The sequence below is a fragment of the Pseudoliparis swirei genome, chromosome 2, assembly GCF_029220125.1.
Source record: "Pseudoliparis swirei isolate HS2019 ecotype Mariana Trench chromosome 2, NWPU_hadal_v1, whole genome shotgun sequence".
In the NCBI taxonomy this organism is placed as follows: domain Eukaryota; kingdom Metazoa; phylum Chordata; class Actinopteri; order Perciformes; family Liparidae; genus Pseudoliparis; species Pseudoliparis swirei.
In genome coordinates this window covers 21,408,645-21,419,084 of record NC_079389.1, presented here as the reverse complement: position 1 = coordinate 21,419,084, position 10,440 = coordinate 21,408,645, and the positions used below count along the sequence as shown (strand labels likewise).

Here is a 10,440-nt window from a genome sequence, read left to right as displayed (position 1 = left end):
GCACACACTACAATCACGCGCGCCGAGGGAGGAGGGAGGAGGGAGGGTCTCCGCGCGCTCACTTCTCAGTTTCATTGACTTCATCTGAAACTCAAATGAACTTTAGTTTTTTTTGGTGTTTTTTTTAGTGTTGGTCTTCCCCTTTGCTTCCACCCGGCTGTCACACGGACCCAGAGCCTCGTGCGCGCCTCCAGTCCCGGTTTCACGCACGAGACGGTTAACGGACCCGCGCGCAACAGGAGGTTTCCACGAGCGCGTCACGCCGGGAACCCAGAAGGATTTATCGGACACCTTTTGGGACACACTGCGGCTGTTCGGTGCCAGGCTAACATCTGGTGCTCAACATCTGCCCGGCAGCCCGGCGGACCCACAGCCTGACCCGGGATATCTGCTGCCTGACTCGGGATAGCGGTACGGTAAACTGGCCGTTAGTTAGGCGTGAAGCGGATGACCGTTAGTCGGTTAGAAAGTGACAGTGTACGGGTAGAATACATTGTGACTGACTAAGTTTATAAAGAAAACTGTTTAGTCATGAAACAAAAAAAATCCCTCCTTTAATTAAATATATTTTGTTGGTATTATTAACTTTTTTAAATAGTTAAAAAACATCCAAATAAACTGTTTTTTATGTGCATTTTAGATATGAAGTCACCCTTGAATAATCCCTATGAATTTGTAAGTATAGCCTATTCATAAGCCAAGGAAGGACATTTTGGTCCAGTAACAGAACCACAATGGAAACATTGCTCAATGTCAACATCCTGATCTGACACTTTTATGAGTTACAAATGCAGTTGAGAAGAGTTGACAGGGCGGATCTAGAAGTTCGGGGGACCTCTGATAATAATGTCTTCATCCGACTGATTCTGCCTCAGTGTTTTATTCATTTATTTTAAGAATTGAAGAGTAACTTTGGTACTTTTCAACCTATTTTCCCATGTTGTGCGTCTAAGCGACTAATGGGGACAATAGTTTTTGAAATGGGTCCAGCATTGAAGGGTACATCTGCAGTAGGGGGGGGTGCAATAAGTTCATTCAAACAAGAGTACAAACTAAGAACTACAAGAATACAGAAAGTAACATTTCTTCAAGAAAGTCAAACTACAAAAGTACCTAAAGTAATACCATGAGTAATACCATGAGTAATACCATAAGTAATACCATGAGTAATACCATGAGTAATACCATAAGTAATACCATGAGTAATACCATGAGTTATACCATGATACCACGAGTAATACCATAAGTAATACCATGAGTAATACCATAAGTAATACCATGAGTAATACCATGAGTAATACCATAAGTAATACCATAAGTAATACCATGAGTAATACCATGAGTAATACCATGAGTAATACCATGAGTAATACCATGAGTAATACCATAAGTAATACCATGAGTAATACCATGAGTAATACCATGAGTAATACCATGAGTAATACCATGAGTAATACCATAAGTAATACCATAAGTAATACCATGAGTAATACCATAAGTAATACCATGAGTAATACCATGAGTAATACCATGAGTAATACCATAAGTAATACCATAAGTAATACCATGAGTAATACCATGAGTAATACCATAAGTAATACCATGAGTAAAACCATGAGTAATACCATGAGTAATAAGAGCCATTCAAGTGCCACTGAAGTGCTAATCTGTGTTTTAATCCAGATTTAGTCTAAAAATGAGTTTTTAGTCTCCGGTGAAGACGTAGAGACTTCCTGCTGTCCTGATGTCAGCGGGGAGCTCGTTCCACCAATGAGGAGCCAGGACAGCTAACAGTCACATGACGCAACGACAAGCAGTCGCGCGTCGGAGGTTGGCGGTGACATCGACGGCCGCCAGGTGGCCGTGCGTTCTGCCTTTTGTCAGAAAATGACACAAAACACGGGGGAATATAGTCCAGGTCTAAAAAAAAAAAAATTTGAAGTTGCCATTAAATTAGTGAGATAGATAGATTTAGTTACTGAGCCAAACTTGCCCCGCCCCCCTCCCTCCATGCTGTCACTCTTTATGCTCAGCTAGGTTAACCATCGACTGGCTGAAGCTATATGATGTCTACACTGAGAGAAATATAACATCACGTAGAATAAAGTATATTCAGTCTGATCTTTTTGCTTCCTTTAGGAACTTCGAGATCTAGAATACAGATAAAGTTGCGTGAGTTCAGACCGAAGACACGAGAATCTCCTACAGATGTAAAGATCGGAAGCTTGTTCTGACGTCACGCGTACTCGTCACTGATGTGTGTCTCTCGTGGTGTCCCTGCAGTCTGTCCTCCATCATGCATCCCTCAGCGGGCCGCCTGGTCCAGGTCCTGGTCCTGGTCCTGGTCCTGGTCCCTCCCGCAGCAGGATACAGTCTGGATCAGGACCACAGTCTGGAGTTCAGCGGCCCCTCCTCGTCCATGTTTGGCTACTCGGTCCTGCTGCATCGCCATGGAGACCACCGATGGTATCGATCCACACTTGAACTCATTTCAAACTATTGATCCTGTGTTGGTTGTCCATTAATCTGGAGTTAACCCTTTGTCGTCCTGCTGGTTGATCCTCGTGTGACCCGCCAGAGATCGGCACACACACGTCATTTAATCATGAAAATGCTGCTCTATTAGTGTGTCAGTGCGTGTTGGTGTGTGCATGCTAATCAGCCCGGCTCAGTGAGGCTTCACACACAGACGCCATTCAGACCCGGAGACAGACCCCGCCTCTCCGTCTCCTCTCAGGTTGGTGGTCGGAGCTCCGGTGGCAAACTCATCCTCCAGCCCGTCGGCGCGATCTCCAGGAGCCGTGTACCGCTGCAACGTCACTGCCGAGTCCCGCCGCTGCCACCCCATGCCCGCCGGTGTGTTTCTGTGTGTGTGTGTGTGTGTGTGTGTCATCTCCTGCATGTGAAACTCTTTAACGGGAAATCTCAAGCATCTCAAATCTGACAACGCAAAATAAGGTCTATAATATACAGAATCATAAGGTATACAATAAGGGCAATACACACACACATGTACACACACACACACACACACACACACACACACACACACACACACACACGAGGATCCGGTCTGAACATGACTCAGCATTGGACTCAGATGTCTTCCATGTTAACATCATCAGCTGGTCAGTTGGGACCTTTTTTTTTTATAAAGATTTTATTTTATTAACAAAAATTAAAATATATATATATATTTGTAGTAAAATAGCATTTACAGTTTGTTCTGCTGAAAATATTATTTTACAAAAAGAAAATATACAAATGTATAACCTTGTAGAAACACCACACAAGGATGATGTTGTTTTTTAAACATAAGATGAAAACAAGGAGAAAAAAACAACAAAACAAAAACAAGACAAAACGAAACAAAAACATTCCACAAACTTTTCCCCATCCCACCCCTCCCCTTGTATGGCTCTGTTTCCTTTCATTTATACATCTACACAGTCTCTACACAGTTTACCTACACCCATCCGTGCACATTTATATCTCCATAAACCAATACAGCACTCACAACAAAATAAAACCAAAATAAAAAATAAATAACCTGCAGCGGGCTCCATTTGACGCCGGTCTCACACCACCACGATCAGCCAAGTCCAGAGATGGCAGTTGGGGCCCTTAACAATGAAACACCGATGAATCACCCATGTAGTGTGAAACTGGTGAATTATTTATGTATGCGTGTGTGTGTGTGTGTGTGTGTGTGTGTGTGTGTGTGTGTGTGTGTGCAGATGTTCCGAAATGCGGGAAGACGTGTGATGCAGAGAGCGACCACCAGTGGCTGGGCGTCAGTCTTTCCAGACAGCCCGGCGTCAACGGGGGACACATCCTGGTAACACCTTCTTTTCCTCACGTCTAAAACCAGCAGCACACACACACTTTTGAGCGTGCGTAACTTGACGAAGCAGCGTGCCTCGTCATCGTCATCGAGCGCTGAGCGTTGTAGCGCACGTAGAACATACATGTGTGTAGAAACAAAGACGCTGCGGAACATCCACAGAACACAAAGCTGGGATTGAGGAGTTCATTTCAGGCCCTTTCTGAAGGACACTGAGGACTTACACACTGATAATGATCCACGCACACACACACACACACACACACACACACACACACACACACACACACATAGGCTGCACTACTTTAATGTTACAGCTGGTGAAGGTGGGGCTGATTTTAATGAATTAATACACTGCAGAGGAGCTTAACTATAGAATAACTTATATATATATATAAATATATAAATACATATATATATAAATAAATAAATATATATATATATAAAAATATATAAATATATATAAATATATATATTTATATATATATATATATATTTATACACACAAACGCACAAACAGAGTCTGTCTCAATGACATGGGTCATGAGAATAACGACATTCTACAGCTAACTTGTGATGGTGTTATTGTCAGTAATGAGTTTGCATGCTCTGTGTGTGTGTGTGTGTGTGTGTGTGTGTGTGTGTGTGTGCTCAGGCATGTGCTCACCGCTGGAAGAATGTCTTCTACTCAAAGAAAGATGGTCAGAACCACAAGCTGCCCAACGGAGTGTGTTATCGCTATGGCAGCGACATGAGACACGCCCTCCCCATCATTCCCTGCTACAGAGGTACGCGATGTGTGTGTGTGTGTGTGTGTGTGAACGCAGCAGCTCTTCAGCGTCAGAAGGAAATCATTTTGGTTTTATCTCCTTTATTTATTCATTTGTTCACCTTTACCCCTCGACGTGTCTGTTTGTCGGTTCCAGACCACCAGAGGAAGTTTGGGGAGGATTACGGGTCGTGTCAGGCCGGCATCTCCAACTTCCTGACAGAGGTCAGTGAGCGCCGTTAAAACCCGGCTTGTTTTCACAGTTCACGTCACCAGGCGGATTCATCCCTCCTCGCGTGAAACCTCTGACAGCATGATGTTGTTTTTATATCTGTAACCAGAAAGAATCTCAGCTCACCGTGTCGAAGATGAAACTTGTTGTTGTGTATTTTATTCAGTCAATCAAATCAAATACAATACAATATTATTCTCTATAATATACAAAATAGAAAGACTGAAAAGGTATAGGTAGAAGCAAAAAATGCTTATATATTCCTATCCTAAATTATAATAAAATAAATCAGAAAATTAATTTAAAATAAAGAAGACAAAAAATAACAAAGAAATAACAAATAAAAGAAAAAACAATATATATTTATTTATATATATATATATATACATACATACACTTACATACATATATACATACATACATACATATATATATACATACATACACTTACATACATACACATACATACATATACACACACATATATATATATACATATACACATACATATATACATACACATACATACATGCATACATATACACACACATACATATATATATACATACACACATACATATATACATACATACATACACATACATGCATACATATACACACGCATACATATATATATATATATACATACACACATACACATACACACATACATAAAGACATACTTCCACATACTGTACATCTTCCATATAAATACGTTTTTAATCACATTTATAACTCTCAAGAATTGTTTTATAAATAATTCCCTTGAAAACCAAGAAACTGATGTTACAGAAATACAATGTGATACGTAGAGACATGTATTATAGAGGTACAATGGAGCTTTTAAAAACGTTTGATATTTTATTTAGGTGTTTTTACAGAAATACAACCTTCAAAAGTAAGAATAATAAAACCTAAAAATAACTAAAAATAAAGTAAAAATCAACAATGCATCTGGCCAAGAAGGGCCAGAAGTAAACACACAAATAAACATCTTAAAGCAGGTAAATAATTATAAATAAGGAAGCAACAAAAATCGAAACAACCACGCAACGCTTCACCAACGTCGTCAGTCGATCATAAATTCGGTCCAACGAACAGATTTCTAGAACTAAATATATTCAAAGAGTTCTATTGGCAGGGTATCTTTAACTTAGTTTTAAACTTATGTATATGGGTTGCATCTTGGTGAAACATAGTGCTTTTCTTTTTCTTTTTGTCACTTGCCAACTTCCTTATTTTGACACATATTTTGTCCGTTTTGTCCATCTGGCTGTGTATGTGTCCCAAAAACAGAGGATCTTTTTTATCACACATCATTCCCCTGTCCTTCTCAGGATCTGATCATCATGGGGGCCCCGGGGACGTCTTATTGGACGGGGTCAGTTCTGGTGTTCAACACGTCCAGTGGGGGGATGTCGGTGTACCTGGACGACGAAGCCGGAGCCGTCGGCTTCGGAAGCTACCTGGGTAACGGATACACCTGCTGCGGTACACCTGTGTACTCTAGAGACTGATAATCCAGGAATAGATCACATTTATTTAATTAATTCCATCATAAGTCATACATTACTGTTAAATACCACTAAGTACTGTCAAACATGTTGCTAAATAATTGATGCCATATTACTGGTATTAAATTGCATTCTCTGTGTAGTTAATAAGTTCTAAAAACACGTTCACTTGGGGAACCCTGCAAAACCCTGTGTGCAAAAAGTCCCGTGTGTCCATGACCAGGACCAAGAGACGAGTTTCTTTTAATCCCGTTGATCAGGATTACGGGATGAGGAAGGAAATGAGTTCAAACGAGAGGAAAGTAAAGCAACAGGAAGCTGAACAGAGGTGTGATGTCCTTCAGCTGCTTCTTCTCTCCCTGAACATCTCCTCTGTTTTCGCCGTGTCAGAAATGAGTGATGAGTGTGTGTGTGTGTGTGTGTGTGTGTGTGTGTCTGATGAGCACACGTAAACAGGATGAAGTGGTTTACATCAAAGACGGAAGCTCGGTTGCTGTGCATTGACTTCATAGAATTCATTTGACTCAACCGTAACCGCTGGATGTCAAACCCCAGACCAGAGACCAGAGACCAGAGACCAGACATTTTTTATTTAGTTCCTAATTAAATAACTTTTAAGTAACAAAAAGAAAAGTTTGGGACCCAAGAGGTAGAACCTCTAAATGCACCTGGTTCCTCTCCACACCTGCAGGTCTGAACGTGCCACACTGTCTCCTCTGATTAGGTTACGCGGTCGGAGCCGGCGCCTTTCTGAGTCCCGGTACGGTGGAGGTGGTGGGCGGAGCCCCGCAGTACAACCAGAAGGGCAAGGTGAGAGCGTCTGTACCGGTGCACCTGTTCCCTCAGAGCGCTGAGAGGCCTCGCTCCCTCTTCCTCCCTCTTCCTCTCGCTTTCACCTGACGCTGTGCGTTGGTCTTCATCTTCAGGTCTTCATCTTCACGATCGACAGCAACATGCTGCAAGTCGTCTCCGAGGTGTCCGGGAAGCAGGTGAGCGGCCGCCCCCCCCCCCCCCCCCCGTTTAAAACGACGGCGTGCTCAGCGCTCGGCTTGTGCTCGTCCTGTCGTGCAGCTGGGATCGTACTTCGGCTCCAGCGTGTGCGCGGTGGATCTGAACGCCGACGGCTTGTCGGACCTGCTGGTCGGCGCTCCCATGGCAACGGGCGTCACTCGGGAGGAGGGAAGGGTCCATGTGTACATCAACCAGGGGAAGGTGAGCACAAATAGGTACCTCATGACCTTAAGGCAGCAATAATCAGAAAGGAAATTATAGTAGATTCGGTTATTATTTATGTATTTAAGGTATTTGAGTCTTATTATTTTACTTTTAATGTAAATGTTGTTACCTTCGCATTGAAAATGCGGAAGGTTATGTTTTGATCGCCGTGTATTTATTTATTTATTTGTATGCGTGTTATTCGCATAACAAAAAAAGTTTTAAACCGAATCGGATGAAATTTGGTGGGATGATTGGTTATTATCCGGGGACCATTTGATTAGATCTTGGGATCGATCGGGTCAAAGGTCAAGGTCAAGGTCATGAAAAGGTCAACATCTTCTTGAATCGCATGCAATTTGGTGGGATGATTGGTTATTATCCGGGGACCATTTGATTAGATCTTGGGATCAATCGGGTCAAAGGTCAAGGTCAAGGTCATGGATAGGTCAACATCTTCTTTTTAACATATTCTTATCCAATTGGCATGCAACTAATGCCAACATGTTCATAATTCAATGCCCAATCTTGTGATATGCGAAGGTATGCGCTCTAACGAGTGCCCGTTCTAGTTTCAACGTGTTTTTGTGATAATTGATGATGCTGTACTGCATTTTTATGTATTTGTATTGTATTGTAATGTTTTTTTGCCTGGACCCCAGGAAGAATAGTCTCCACTACGGTATAGACTAATGGGGATCCTTAATAAACTAAACTAAACTAAACCCCGTCTCAGGCCAAGCTATTGGAGGCGGAGTTTCAGCTGAGTGGCAGCGACGCCTACGCCGCCCGGTTCGGAGAGGCCATCGCCGACCTGGGAGACCTCGACGACGACGGGTACCCCGGTAACGAGCTGGTCGGCCTTTATTTTGGTGGAACCGCTGAGATTCTACTAATATGTATTATTATGAATACTTTTTTCAGATACCACTAATAACTTGTACTATAAATACTTCTTTTGATACTGCTAGATATCACTGTATGCTGCTACTGAAAATACTCTTTCAGTTGTCACGATTACATAATACTTCTGCAAATAGTACACCCATACTGCTTTCTAGTATTCTAGTAATATATATATATTACTTAAAAAGCTTGTAATTATATCGATTCGGCTGCTTCGGTAGCAGCAGTATATAAATATCTTCAGTTGTTCCTCAAAGCATTTCCACTGAAGCAAGTGGGAGTGCACATTGTTGCTCAAGGGCACCTCGGCAATGGTAATGAGGGAGCTGCTTCTTTTGTTTTCTGCCTCACACAATATCCCACAATACCACTAATACTACTACGATACTTTGATGACCGCGACAGCGCTGAACACCCAAAAACACAGAATAATGTGTATTTTTTTCTTACCCAAGGGAACACATCCCCTCACCGCCAACTGTAACTGCCACTTCCTGATCGCTTTAACACAACGCCCACACACACACACACACACACACACACACACCCACACACACACACACAGATGGTGGGGGGTCTATGTGTGAGCGTGAAGGTCAGAGTGTGTTATTACGTTCATTAAAGCTGTAATGACAAACTGTTGCCGCTCTGCAGCTGAACCTGCCTTCTAATCTGCCACAGCGAGATAAGTGTGTGTGTGTGTGTGTGTGTGTGTGTGCACATGCTCCAGTAGCTCTATCTTTGGACAACAACAAAAAAAACCAGAAAATGTTGGACTTTCAGGCCTCACACCTTCAAAGGCCTCAGGTTAAATATTGCAGGAGCAGACTGGTTTATTCTCACGTTTGTGTTCTAATCCTGGAAACGTTCATTCCGCTGAGCGTTTCACAACATGGCCTCCGACACCTTCAGGACAGGTGGACATGATCTGAAGAGACCCGACTTCTTTACACGTTTAAACAGTAACCCGATAGCTAGCCTCGTATCACGAGGCGGCAATCGTCCTCACAAACGCAGTACTATCAACGTGTGTGTGTGTGTGTGTGTGTGTGTAGATGTGGCGGTTGGTGCGCCACAGGAAGACGACCTAAAAGGAGCCGTCTACATTTACAACGGAAGGGAGGACGGCATCTCACCGACGCCTTCTCAGGTACAAATAATAACGCTAAAGTTGTCTTTATTGTCAATTTTTTAAAATTTTGAACATACAGAAAATCAAAAGTATGTTTCTCTATTTTTTGTCCGACAGAAAGTGAATAATAGAAATAATAAAAAGTGATAAAGTGGTAAGGTAATAAAGTGAAAACAGAACATTTAGAAAACATATATTTGATCATTTAAGAAATATAAAAAAAAGACACTAATATCAATGCTAACATAAGAAAATAATGTATTCTGGAATAAATAGAGAACTCAGCTGAACAGTATTTTGTGTGAATTGTGAATACTTTGAGATAACTCACACACCAGTGAAGTCAAGAGGAAGTGAATAAATATAATCTATTAAATAAATAGTATAATAGATGTGTGTGGAATGTAGTGGAGCAAACAACACAAATAGATAAACTCACTCCCCAACTGAGTGACACGGTTGATGTTGTTGTTGTTGTTGTTGTTGTGTATTTTATTCAGTCAATCAAATCAAATACAATACAATATTATTCTATATAATATACAAAACAGAAAGACTGAAAATGTATAGGTAGAAGCAAAAAATGCTTATATATTCCTATCCTAAATTAATATCAAATAAATCAGAAAATTAATATAAAATAAAGAAAAAATAACAAAGAAAAATAAAAAACAATATTATATATATATATATATATATATAGATATATATACATATCATTAAAGAATGACGCAGTGAGACCCTCACTACGAGTGGAATTGACCAAAGATTACATTTGACTGTGTATGTGTGTGTGTGTGTGTGTGTGTGTGTGTGTGTGTGTTCAGA

General features: G+C 41.3%; 1 protein-coding gene across 2 annotated transcripts in view; it reads left to right on the top strand.

The window, feature by feature from the left end:
• The first annotated feature begins 232 nt into the window (after positions 1-232).
• Positions 233-10,440, top strand: part of itga4 (integrin alpha 4) — a 23,158-nt gene continuing 12,950 nt past the window's right edge. The window contains exons 1-13 of one of the 2 annotated variants that reach the window (XM_056424961.1): positions 233-411; positions 2,284-2,466; positions 2,738-2,856; positions 3,738-3,838; positions 4,500-4,632; positions 4,771-4,838; positions 6,183-6,315; positions 7,084-7,169; positions 7,286-7,348; positions 7,431-7,571; positions 8,311-8,419; positions 9,536-9,630; position 10,440. The exon at position 10,440 is cut by the window's right edge and continues 90 nt beyond it. In XM_056424961.1, the coding sequence (XP_056280936.1) occupies positions 2,297-2,466; positions 2,738-2,856; positions 3,738-3,838; positions 4,500-4,632; positions 4,771-4,838; positions 6,183-6,315; positions 7,084-7,169; positions 7,286-7,348; positions 7,431-7,571; positions 8,311-8,419; positions 9,536-9,630; position 10,440 (1,219 nt within the window). In that variant the 5' untranslated portion in view covers positions 233-411; positions 2,284-2,296. The remainder of the gene's footprint in view (positions 412-2,283; positions 2,467-2,737; positions 2,857-3,737; positions 3,839-4,499; positions 4,633-4,770; positions 4,839-6,182; positions 6,316-7,083; positions 7,170-7,285; positions 7,349-7,430; positions 7,572-8,310; positions 8,420-9,535; positions 9,631-10,439) is intronic. The other variant, XM_056424953.1, reaches the window with a different exon arrangement.